Genomic DNA, 13,394 nt, shown 5'->3' with positions numbered 1-13,394 from the left:
AAAATTTTCTCTGGCATAGTTGTGCTGTATTGATTTATTGATTTGCTTTGTCACCCACCACAGAAATATTAGTAAAAGCAGAGTAGTTTTAAATGATGTTGGCAGGAGAAAAAAGAAAATCAAGTGTGTTGTGTTTTAGTTCTGTTTTTAGATTAATTGACCTAAAGACTTCAAAAATAATGAATTCCAAATATTTTTCTGATACATCAAACATTTCTCTTACCCAATAAACAAGCTAAATCTGTTATCATCTGTCAAAAAGACTCTGATAGTACAACCCTGTTCATGTTTGCTAGAAAGTAAGTCCCGCTATGTTCATTTGTTCCCTAGTAAGGATGATTAGGATTGCAACTTTAATTGGTGTAACTCGTTAACACCTGTAAGGTGCAGCAGCAGCAGGTGAGGAGTCAGTGCAGCAGCAGTGCCCTCTCAGTGGCAGTGCTGCCAATATTGGGACAGAGATGTGGGGGGGTAAGGCCAAAAATGCCATGTTGGGTGATCTTGCTAATGCCCTCACCCCTTCCCTGCCCCAGTGAATGTAGCATGACTGCTGTGGAAAGGGTATCGCTGCTGCTCCAACCCTCTACTCATGTGCTACTGTTTGGTAAGGTGTCGTTTAAAAGCAGCATTCATAATCACCCAATCATATTTTTGGACTTAGCCCAAAGTTGCCTATAGATGAATGTTGGACCAAATGCTTCCTTGTTGCCCCAGATCTGTCAGCTATGTGGTCCAAAGCTATCTGCAGTGTCTCAGGCTGGGGCTTCCGAAAAGTTGAGCCTATGTCTGTTGGGCAACTCGGTCACTTTCAAGAGAAACACAGGCCTCTTGTGGGTCCAATGGAGACTGACATAGCATTTCAGATACCGAGGGGTGGGGACTGGACATGCAGCCTGCCCTGCACCATCCAAGCTAGACATGGGGCCCTCGGGAGCAGTAGTGGATGACGTGGCGTGGAGACACTTCTCACCTGGCCTTCATTTGGTTGCATCACTGCTGCCAACCCAGAGAGGCAGAGGGGACGTGGGAAGGCAATGGTGCAGGTGGTGTGGTGCTAATGCAGGGGTCAGCAACCTTTTTCAGCCGTGGGCCTGTCCCCCGTCCCTCAGACCATGTGGGGGACCGGACTATATTTTTTTTGGGGGGGGGGTGAACTAATTCCTATGCCCCACAAATAACCCAGAGATGCATTTTAATTAAAAGCACACATTCTACTCATGTAAAAACATGCTGATTCCTGGACCGTCCGTGGGTTGGATTGAGAAGGCGACTGGGCTGCATCCAGCCCATGGGCCTTAGGTTGCGTACCCCTGTGCTAATGCATTTGCAGACCGGAGCAGCGCATCCCTTTTTGCTGCCTGAGGTGACATGAGGCACCATCCCCACTACTGCTATTCCACCAAAGCCTTGCTTACTGGGGTCGACCAGCAGTGGCAGCTTCCAATGAGACCTCATAATAGTTCTGAGAGATCTAGCCAGACCCTGCCACTTTTCCTCACTTTTCCAGCAATGGCAGGGGCGGGTGGGGCACCTGTGGGGACACTTCACTCCACCTCATGGGTAGGCCAGAGGCAATACTGATTGGCTCTGCTGGTGTGCATTTGCAGCATGCCAGCCTCACCTCTCCCCCTCCAAGCAGAGGCCAGGTGAGGAGTCAGCTGTGCCCCACACCAGTATCTGCTGCTGTGCAGGAGCAGTGAATGATACTGGCCCTTCAGCCAGCATTGAAGTAAGCTCCAAGTGCACAGCTTCTGTAACAGGAATGGAGGAGATGGCATCTTGCCCTTTGCTTCAGGCACCAACAGATCTTGAACTGGCCCTGCATACAAATGCCTGTATCTATGGCCTGATTGCCCTTTTGTGAGGTTGAAAAGCTGCTTCAGGCAGAGGCCACGGAGAGCAAGGGAGGAGTTGTGAGGCCACCCAGTTTTTCCTGCTCTCGGTTGCCCCCTCTCAAAGTGGCTCTAAGAAAGGTTAATGGGGGGGGGGACTGCATTATGTAAGCATTCACATGAAACCTCACAGTGGATGGGCAAATGTAGCTCAGAAGCACGAAAGCAGCAGCTTCTGAAGCCATCGTCTGATCTTTGTCCACTTTATCTTCATACGGTTGGCATGATGAGTGACCTAGTAGAGCTTATGGAGGCTAATAAAATTTTTGACTATTTATACACATGTCATCCAGTCTTAAAACCCAAAAGCAGTTTTTAAAAATAACTAAATCTGCATTTGGGAGCAATTAGAGCATGGGTATTTCAGCATCCCTCATTTTAAAATCCAATAGCAGCTGGTTTGCAATGTGTTTGGTTTATGTGAGTTAGCAAAAACCAAAATCATCCCTCAAATTGTGAGCCAAAATTCTGAAATGGAAGCCATAGCTTTGGCCCATTTCCTAAACAGTCACTTCTCAATGACTAGGTTGACTGGCAATATAAATATTGTATTACAGTGGTACCTCAGGTTAAGAACTTAATTCGTTCCGGAGGTCCGTTCTTAACCTGAAACTGTTCTTAACCTGAGGTACCACTTTAGCTAATGGGTGATTTCTGTTCTCATCCTGAAGCAAAGTTCTTAACCCGAGGTACTATTTCTGGGTTAGCAGAGTCTGTAACTTGAAGCGTCTGTAACCCAAGGTACCACTGTACTGTGATTTCAGTGGAATCTACTGATACGGACTGCAATCTAATATCACTACTCTGTAGTAGCTTGTTGGATTTGAGTGGCTCTTCTAGAATAAGAGCCTGTTTACAAAAATAAAGAAATGTCCTGGCACATTATTTGATTTGATCAAATACAGATCAAATATTCATACCTTTCAAGCGGTGATTCAGAGGCTGAAATGGAAAGAGGCATTCTCTGATATCTTAGTCTTGGCCCAAGAAGTTCTGAAAAACTAAGAATCAGCATTTTAAATTTAACCCAGAAGCCCAATGCCCAGCTGGCACAAGAACATCTGAATATGCTCTTGGCTGCTAATGTGGCAACCTGCGTTAGTTGCAACATGTGATTCATCTTCAAGGGCCGCCCCATGCAGAATGCATGACAGTAGTCAGTCCTTGGTGTAACAAAGCGCACAGATAACTGTTGAGAGGTCTTGGCTATCCAGAAAGTGACATATCTGAGATATCAGATATAATTTATTTTTAAAACGAGTTTTTGGCCATTGCCTCTCCAAAAGCATCAGTGGATCTATTAGGCTGCCCAAGCTAAGTACCTACTTGGACAGAGCAGCAAATACAGTACAGAGATAGCAGGTATATTACTATGCCCAGTCTTTCTGCCATTCTAGCGTCTTATCATTCCTAAGAAGAAGATAAGGAGTTTTTATTGCAAAATCTGAGTAGTTTGGAGAGAGGATCTTCTGTGAGAGCAGGATGTTTGTTCTGATTATTAAATTGAAATACCATATCTGCTTCCATGGTTTCGTAATGGTTTGATATAGGGTTATTACGAAAGTTATTTAGATGCGTCAGAAGAACTGAGCACAAAGAGTTTTAAAAGGAGGCATGGGGAAGGAGAGCCAGCAAATGGGCAGGCTAAAATTATATGTAATTCCAATGAACACCATCAAACTGTGCGGCACGCAGCTGGTGCTCCTCCTCTTTCCCCCTCTCCTCCCCTTCCCCAATTCTTGATGACAGAACAAATGTCATTCCAAGGAAAGCTGGCAAATCTTTAGTATGACTCAGATCTGAGACATGATAGGTCAGGCGCCTGCTATGCAAATCAGCAGTGACTGCACTCAAGTATTATTAAATCCCACTTGAATCTGTTCAAGGGTTCTGAGGCATCATAGGCACAAGCAAATACCACTGGTATGGGTTGGATTGCTGCCTCTTCCCAAGTGGAAAAGTAAAGAGGGCAGCACTAATCTGGAGAGACAAATTTAAGCACGTGGGAATTAAGGGAAGTCCATTCCTAAACCCTGAATCTGAATTTGTATGGGGCCCTCAATGAGTGATTGTTTAGGGTGGTACACAGCGTTAGTCATAGTAAAAGCAGAGCCATTGAACTCAATGGAGTTGGGCAAGGGCATTAATATCAGTGGGTCTTCTCTGTGTGAGGCTTAGCTGGGCATCACCCATGCCTTTTATTGTGGGTTAATCACATCAAAACAACACACACACAGAGAGAGTGTTTGAAACTAATGAAGGAGAGAGCTTCTAATTAAAGTAACAATGGACCTTTGCTGATTTGGATTTACATCTAGCTAAATATTATAATGAAAGTTGTTGGCCATCAGGACAGGAACTAAGAGATAGTACAGTGGTACCTCAGGTTAAGTACTTAATTCGTTCTGGAGGTCCATTCTTAACCTGAAACTGTTCTTAACCTGAAGAACCACTTTAGCTAACGGCGCCTCCCGCTGCCACCACGCCGCCGGAGCACGATTTCTGTTCTCATCCTGAAGCAAAGTTCTTAACTGGAGGTACTATTTCTGAGTTAGCGGAGTCTGTAACCTGAAGCGTATGTAACCTGAAGCGTCTGTAACCCGAGGTACCACTGTTTCTATTGCCTATGTTTGACTCAAATGTCAATTCCTGACCAGGGTCTCAGGAGAAGGGGGGTGGCATTCTTCAGCTGCTGCTTTTCTCCAACAGCAACAGATCTATCCAAGAAACCCAGTGTTTGTGACACACAGGGGCGTAGGAAAGGGGGCGGTGGGGGCAGACGCCCTGGGTGCCCTCACTGAGGGGGGAGTGACATTCAGCGTGCTGCCCACCCATGACTCCCAAGCCTACCCCCAAGCTGTCGGGGTAAGGGGGGAGCTGCGCCGCTTTGCCGGCGGCATTCCCCCCTTTCCCCTTAGCTTTGACAGCTTGGGGAAGGCTTGGGAGTCGCGGGCGGGTGGCGCACCGAATGTCCGCCATGGGTGGTTCACTCTGCCCCCAGCTGCAGGGCCCGCACACTGCTCCAGGTACCTGAGTGGCTATCCCGTGCCTGGCAGGGCACCCTCCGCGCCATGCCCCCCTCGAGAGAGCGCCCACCCTGGGCAGCGCGGGCATATGCTCTGCTGCTGGTGACACATTCATGATTTGAAAAGCGAGTTCTATGTTATGCTCAACACACAGCAATTTAAATGACCATTCTCTCTTCACAAAATTGTGCCCATGGCCAGGTTCTTAATAATTTAATTATTAAGCACGAACAAAAAAAAATGTTAGGAAGCATTAGTTTGAAGGAGGGAGTGCTTTTCATGTGCCTCTTATTGTATCAGAAACGTGTTTCTGAGTTGCACAAGGCAATTCTTTTTGACATTTAATGTCAAAATGTCAACATGCCAAAGTTACATGAGATTGTGATCTGTTTTCTGTGAGTCACTGGTATGGCATTCTAGTTAAGTTGTGCAAGGACTGGAAGGGTGCAACACTGGATTCCACTCCATGACATTTCACATGGTGGTGCTGCTGCTGAGGATCAATTTGAGCTGATCAGCATATTATAGGACCAGTCATTGCAGAGTAAATAAATACAGAATACAGACAAGAACTTTCGGTAGTGTGTAACAAAGTGCCAGGGCCCTCAGGCAATGATTCTTGGACCTTGGTGTAAGAATAAGCATCCTAGAAGTGTCCCTGCATTCATCTGTGGAATTCTGGAGGCTGTAAGGAGTTATACCCATACTAGTACTATTACAGATTTGGGATACTAGAGTTTGGGGGTACAAAAGCGCCCATAATTCTGAAAAGTTTGTGAATGTTAGAAATTACTGAATGCTACAAATTACTAAATGCTTGGGGTCTTCCGGGGGGGGGGGGGGGGGAGAGACAGTTTAGCAGTGTAAAAATGCAGGCTAAGCTTGTTTTTCAGGGTATAGCCTGGGTTGTCATTAAGCATGACAAAGGTGTTGATAGCCATCAAATGAAGATGCTTGGGTCTATAGTAATGTGAATGTGATGTCACACATAAAAATGTGGTCCTTCTAAAAAGAGAGAGAGAGGTCTGGAGAAGGGGGGCAAGCGGAAGGGGGGCAAGCAGAAGGGGGGGTGTTGCATTTTGGCAAGGTGTTCTGGGAGGAAGGAGGGGAGCAAAAGAGAGAACTCCATGCAGTGCTGACTGGAGGGTGCTGCAAAGAGAGACCCGGGACCAAAACTGGCTGCCTCTTTGGACCTAAGCTTGCTGAAGCTATGAAAGGAGTAATGAGGGATACTCTTGGGGTGTAATGTTCTGCACCCCCTCCATTAAAGGTTTTAGGTGTAGATATGTGTAAAATAAACCATATTTCTTAAAGACACTTCTTTCAACTGTGCCTCGATTTTCCCAGCAGAAACACAACCCTGGATGAGCACTTGGAACCCCCTGGAATCTTGCTACCACTTCACAGATATTGGGGTGGTCTGTAACAATACAGAGCATCATTTACGGAAGCCAAATATCCTAAGCCCAACAGAAAAAATGTTGAAAAGCTTTTACTGGTTACTGCATGCTTACATCTCATTAGCCAGAGAAATGTTGAACGATGCCACTCTGCAAATATATGGCTAGAATAAGGGTCCACATGAGATGTGGACCCTTATTCTAGCCATATATTTGCAGACTCATGAGAGGTAGATTCTCTTAACTCTATTCAAACTTTTTCACACTCCTGGATTTTTCGTAGACTAAAGTGTTACATTTTGGGAAGGCAACTGACAATGGAGTACTTGTATGTAATATGGTGGAAAACTGAGTGATATCATGCCGCCGATCATTAAGTACTTCTGTCACTCGTCAAGCACTATGCAAATTGTGGAGCGATGCTAAAGCTAGCCCAAGGCCATCAGAGAGCCTGCTGGAAACAAGGTGTGTGCTACTCAACTGGCAGAGAGGGAGGCCTACCAGAAGAGCAGCACTTTCATTGCTGGACCCCACCCCCTGTACACCTGCAGAACGTTCTGCAGCAGAATGCTCTCTGGTGGGGTTCCAAAATGGGGTACGTTGGGGCAGCCAAGGCTTTGCAGGATCCAAAGTCCCCTTATTTCTTCGACTCCTGTCCAAAGTAGTTCCTGAATTATGCCAGCCCTGGAGTGGTGCAGTCAGCACACAGCTTCGTCTGTAAGGACTTAATTAGGCTTAGCGAGACCTGTAGCTCAGAATGAACTTTGAATGTGACCTTAACTTTTTCAGCCCTAGCAATTAACTTTTAGAAACTTTTCCACAGGTTTGATTAGCACATGCAACAACTGTGCAAAAGCTCCTGTGCTGTTTTATCTGTACACCTGCCTGAGGCCAGCTGCCTATACACTTGCATGGACATTGTCCTTTTCAAATGGAAGTCACTTAACTCAAGGAAGTTATCTCAGTGGAAAATCCCAGTGCATGTGAACTCGCTAAGGAGACTCCCACTTTGCAATAGTCTCATCTTTGCCAGGATTTTTGAAAAGATAACATAGTTTACCCATCAGTGATTGCCCCACTGTACTCAAAATGAAATGTCTGGGCAAATAAAAACATCTTAACGTGTTGCCAAAAAGAGTCCCGTGTCAGCACCAGTCTTTTACCTTTGGGAGGTCAATCACTGGGCAACAATCACTGCAAATGCCCTCAGTGAATCTATAAAACATATTTTCTACAGACGGAACTCAGAGAATGGCTCATCGGATGACCTTAATGCAAACATTATGTACAAACAATCTGAACAGTTAGCTTTATTATAGTACTCAGGGAGTGGGTAAAGACTTATCTATACAAGAACTAGCGCTGAGTCAATATGATAGGTCATTTCAACTCATTCAGAGACTCTGTAACCAGTATTACTTGGTCACTAAGAACATCAAGAGAGCCCTGCTGGACCAGGCCAAACACCCATCTAGACCAGCATCCTGTGCTGACAGTATCCAACCAGATGTGGCTCAGTTGGTTACAGCTTGGTGCTGATAACGCTAAGTTTTGCAGGTTCGATCCCCATATGGGACAGCTGCATATTCCTACACTGCAAGGGGTTGAATTAGATCAGAGCTTTCAAAATCCTCAGGGTCCAATCCAACTCTACAATTCTATGATTCTAGCCTATGGGAAGGCTGCAGGCTGGATCTGAATACAATAGCATTTTCCCCACCTATGATTCCCAGCAACTGACATTCAGAAGCATGCTACTTAACCAAGCAGAAATCCCTACAAAAACATTTCCCCCTCCAGTCAGGGCCCAGGGCTTGTATCTACATGGTTGACCAAAAATTGTCCTTCAGATGTTTATTCCTCAGTCTGTAGTGTACGGGTGCAGTGGCGTAGCGTGGGTTGTCAGCACCCGGGGCAAGGCAAGTAATTTGCACCCCCTAACCCGTGGATTTTAGTAGGGGCAGAGAGCTGCGAGTGCGAGCGCGCCCCCCCAGATGTTGCGCCCGGTGCGGCTGGCCCCCCCTGCACCCCCCACATTACGCCACTGTACGGGTGGGGCACCTGTGGCCTTCCCGTTGTTGCTAGACTCCCAATTTCCATCAGTCCCAGCCAGCATAGGAGCTGGAGCCAAACGACATCCAAAGAGCCACAGGATCCCCATTTCACAACAACAACAACAACAACAACCTCTTCCATCTATTAAGGATGCATATTTGGAAGCAAGACTGAAAATGTTCCTGGCAGCATCTGATGCTGATGGCTAAACATGTTGACATCCCTGAATAGGCTGCAGCCATGCAGAAATGTGGTGCTGGCTTCTAATAATATCAGGGTGGGGTGTTTTTTCCCCCTGAGAAAGTACCACTATGGTCACACACAATGCAGGTAGAGTAAAATCAGGTTTTGGTAGACATGCTGTGGAAAAGATTTCAGAAACTGGGTGGTGTTGTGGCACGCACTCTCACATACCCATGTCCCTCACTCCCTTGGTCAGTGTTCAGCCATTACATGGTTGGCACTGGCCCTCCTGGTTAAGTATGTCGGTTGAAGCATGAGATCGGAAGTGATGGTGCATAATTTCCAAGTCTTCTTCAAAGAGTGGTTCTCTGAGGCCCAGAGAACTGAGAATGCCTCTGCTTCTCTACCCAGGAGATGTGGAAACTTGTGTGAGATAGGAGAAACAGGAAGCGTGAGACAGCTGCACTTCCTGTTATCTCTGCAGCAACATCATCCATGAAGCCGCTCTCAGCTGCAGCTGTCTGAAAGAGGCTGAAGATGTTAAGGTTTTCTACTGGCTTTTCATTATCTGTCAAAGATTTATTATTATGTCAGCAGCTGTGGTATTCATTTGTTTGTTTATTTAGAAGATTTATATTCTGCCTTTCAAATTATTATCAAGGTGATTTACAAGCAACAGATAATAGTACCATTATCCCAAAACCCAGAAATATATACGCACAGAGACACGGAAACTCAGCAGCCCTTGGTCTTCCAGTCAGGGATTACCCAATTCTGCCCCCCCTTTTTTTTACCTGAGGCAAATGACAGGACAGTACTCACCATTCTACGTACAGAAACCAACCAAACTGGCAACTGAATCTTACTTCAGATTCAGTGGGGGTTAGAATTCAATGATGTGCTGTTACAAATGTTCTATCAGAGTAAATATTGCAGAACTATTTCCCCCACATGCTCTTCTGAGGGGTTCATGAGCCAATTAGGGGAGCATGGGGTGGGGGAAAGGGGGGAGCCCATTGCTCTAGTGGAAGTCCTTATGTGAGCAGGACCAGTTAGTTCAATCCGGCCCTAAGGATGGGACATCTGAAGGCAGCAGGCTAACTTTGAGGCCACAGAGCAGCTCTGTCCTCCAACACCTCACAACTGCTCCCTATCCCTCAGCATCTGTTGCCCGAGGTGCCCTGTTCACACTGCCTAAAGGTAGGGCCAGTCCTGCTTCCAGTTGATGGGTTGGGCCAGAGCACATTTTCCTCCTGTTCTTAAAGTCAGCCTGACAACATCCTGGGTCACGACACTGCCAGCACCCCACACATCTGCATTGATGACCACCTGCTTGAGATGTACATGATTTTGTCTCCCTGAGCTCCACCATAACTCATAACCTCTCCATTGATGTCGAGTTGTACAATAGTACTGGCAAGGCAGCTATGGCAATGGCTCGCCTCTCTGAAAGGCTATGGGAAAATGTGGTGCTAATGACCAATACCAAGATGAAGGTCTACTAGGCTGGTGTGTTGCGCATGCTGCTTTATGGTAGCGTGATGTGGGCAACTTACAACCGCCAGGAGCAATGCCTTGATGCCTTCCACATGCCCTGTGTCAGAAAGGTTTAGGGCATCACATGGCAGGACAGAGTCACACACCTGTCTCAAAGACACTGGTTGTAAGCTTCTTTGGGGAAACTTCTGGCAGCAAAATGCCCTATAATTTTAAATCCAATATAAAATATAAATACTGGTATGGAACTGGTAAGAATTTTCCATGAGTCACTGTATTCTGCCAAACATTTCTTATTCCTTAGGTAAGAATCATTAAGGCCGATCAAGTGAGTGCTTAAGCTCCGGTGTTCTATTTTTGTGGGTCAAAGTGCAACATACCTGGGAAACTGGAGACTCCGAGTTCAGTGTGTAATGATACGATAGCCTGCACAGGGCTTTTGTCTCCTCATCACCCATTGTCTTAACTGGTGTTTTAAAATATTTGACTACTTTCAGTAGTTATCTGCCAAAGCTTAAGTGTGCCAAACAATCAAAGAGACAAAAAGACCCAGCCATTCCTATTAAGCAATTTGTCTGATTGTCCAAATTGACTTAGACTAAGCAATATCAAGAGAAATCTAAGCAGGTACATTGGGAAATGCCATTTGAGTGCACGAAGAAGGCATGCAGAAAGCTCATGTTTTCTGGAGCAAAACTTTTCAAGGAACAAGAATCGAAAGAGCAGTAAATGCAACAAATAGGCAAGTTCAAGAGGACAAGACTTCCAGCCAGTTCATATGGTCTTCAGTTATTGGGATGGAAGAAAAGCATTCCCTGGTCATTTTCTGGTTTGGGGGCAGAATGTGGTGAGGGAAGAGTTAGCATTCGTGAATCAGTGCCTTTTTTCAACTTAGTCATAAGTAGACCACTGGACAAAATATTTCCTCACTATTTATGAAATTCATGTACTGTCCACAGAAAGAGTGCTGATATGGAGAGTGTTTGGTTTCATGTCTTGAAAGCACATAAATATGCTTCCCATCTGGAGGTTGATTGATATATATTGATATAAACAATATTTATGTCCAATTTTACACCATTGTAATTTAACAGTACTTTTCGTCCATGTGCTTTCCTAGCCTTGGTATTTAGAAGATGCCAGAATATCTAGATCTATCTTCCACAAATTTGCATATAATCTGACACAGGGAATTTCCAGATGCAGGTAAATAGGTTTAGGTCCCCCCCAAAACTCTTAAGTTTTGTGTGTGTATACACTTGTCTCTGGGAACCAGACTACACTGTCCCAACTCTTCAGAGCAGAGTGCAGGTACACCTTCTGAGGGTGTCGGATAAACTCTCCTTCACCACCACACAGCAGCAATACTCGTGGGGAAAGAAGGGGCTTCTCTGCCCTCAGTCATCACTGTGGTGGGGTGGGGGTGTGACCTACTTTATAGTCCTCTATTTGAAGACCATCCAAAGCTAGTCCTTTTGTTTGAATAGCTGTTTGGTCCAAGTCTGACTTAATGATAAGGAGCCACAAGAAGTGAGAGCAGAGACCTTGAGGTTGCCCATCAGTTGTTAGCACCTGGGTTGCATATTAAGCAGGCACACATTTTCCTAGCCTTCCCTGCCATGGCAAGATTTACCAGATTGCTATTTAAATTGTATAAATCATTTCTACATTTGCATCTATACATAGAAGTAGCATATGCACACCTAATGCATATCTGTGTCCCTGTTATGTTCCTATTTTTGGTGATGTGTATAATGACCACAACTGTCTTTCATTTACACTTTTCCTCCATGAGCAACTAATGGGAATTTTCCTTTGCCAGAAGGAGACCAGCTGGGCATGGGCAGGCAGTCTGACTGACAGGGCTGAGATAAGATTCTCCCTCAACACTGTGTAAAGCAATCTCATAAACTTTACATAGAAACTATATCACAAAATATAGAGTCCACACTTCAGTGCACAGCTGTATACAATACACCTGTATACAATACACCTGTGAATTTAAAAGGTTTCTTTGGAGTAGAAAAAAACTTTTAGATGTTTCAAGATACATTTTGTTCCTTCTGCTTTATAGGTGAAAGAACTTTACAGTAAAGAAGATCTGTTGGCTCAACCTGATCAGAGAACTTTCTGGACTAATGATGACTCAGGTAAGAATTTAGCAAGCAAAGGCATATCCTTCAGGATGCTGCAGTCAGTATTAATATTGCACTGTTTGGATTTTTTTATTTTAAAAACCTGTGCAGTAATATGCAGTAATATTTTCTTCTTCTTTTTAAGTGTGGTGGAAGGTTTGAGCCTGCAAAAGAGGGTTTGCATTGAGGGTTACACTACTTCAGAATAAGGATAGAAGAAAATCCCTACTGGATCAGACAAAGGGTGTATCTAGTGCAGGATCCAGTTTCTCACAGTGGCCAACCAAATGCCTATGGCAAACTCTGCCAATCTGAGGCCTCTTTCCATGTGCTCCCCAGTAATTGATATTCAGAGGCAGACTGCTTTAATATTGGAAGCAGTGCCCAACCACCATGACTATGAGCCATTGATAGCTTTATTCTCTGTAAATGTGTCTAGCCTCCTTTTAAGTTGGTGGCCATGCATTTTGTGGAAGAAAATTCCATACCTTAACATGCACTATGACCATTTGTATCGCCTATATTCTGTCTAGCCCCATGAACCCATTAAGTTTTGGGCCCAGTATCTGGGTAAGGCAGCCCGCTTAGATATTTAGCAGAACAGTTGGCTGGATGAATGGTCTGGTGGTTATGCAACCAATGGCAGGGTGCTCAACCCAAGCCAATAATATTTAAGGAAATCTGAAACTGAAATCTGCATAGGAGAGTGACTGGGAACACTACTTAAAGGGAATCTCTCGGACTGATAAGGCACAATAAGGCTACTGCTAACTTAAGCAATCCGAGAAGAGTCACTGTTTAATTGCCCATTTAGTTTATCATGCTCTAACCCTATTATGGCATTTTTACAAAAGTGCAGTAATCAACTTGAGGGCTCCAGCATTTGTTACTGTTCAGCTGATAGGCGCCAAAGTGGGTCAGTTCTAATGAACTGTATCTAATTGAAATGGTCAAGTTCACTTTAAGTCCTTAAGGCTTTGTTCATATGAGATAACTTCAGTCCTTTTTCTCCCTCTTTAGTCTGTCCCCCAGGTAGATTGCTTTACATAGGGCACCTGATTGGTGGTGGTGGTGGTGGAGTAATTCCGAGGGGGGGGGGGAATGGATTGGATCACAGCAGAGCAATATATTCATGTGAAAAAGGGTTGACGCTAAAGTCTTCTTCCCTAGCTGTATGATGGCTTTCCCCTAGATCAGGGGAGGGGA

At 45.0% G+C, this 13,394-nt stretch overlaps 1 protein-coding gene across 1 annotated transcript in view; it reads left to right on the top strand.

Moving 5' to 3' along the window:
- SGK1 (serum/glucocorticoid regulated kinase 1) overlaps positions 1-13,394 on the top strand; it is a 76,249-nt gene that overhangs the window by 40,347 nt on the left and 22,508 nt on the right. Inside the window, exon 3 of the mRNA XM_083607808.1 lies at positions 12,128-12,203. Within this exon, the coding sequence (XP_083463934.1) occupies positions 12,128-12,203 (76 nt within the window). The remainder of the gene's footprint in view (positions 1-12,127; positions 12,204-13,394) is intronic.

This window comes from Podarcis filfolensis (assembly GCF_964270895.1).
Source record: "Podarcis filfolensis genome assembly, chromosome: 3".
NCBI classification, from domain to species: domain Eukaryota; kingdom Metazoa; phylum Chordata; class Lepidosauria; order Squamata; family Lacertidae; genus Podarcis; species Podarcis filfolensis.
Note: the sequence above shows the minus strand (reverse complement) of the source record. Positions and strands in the feature narration are given on the sequence as shown.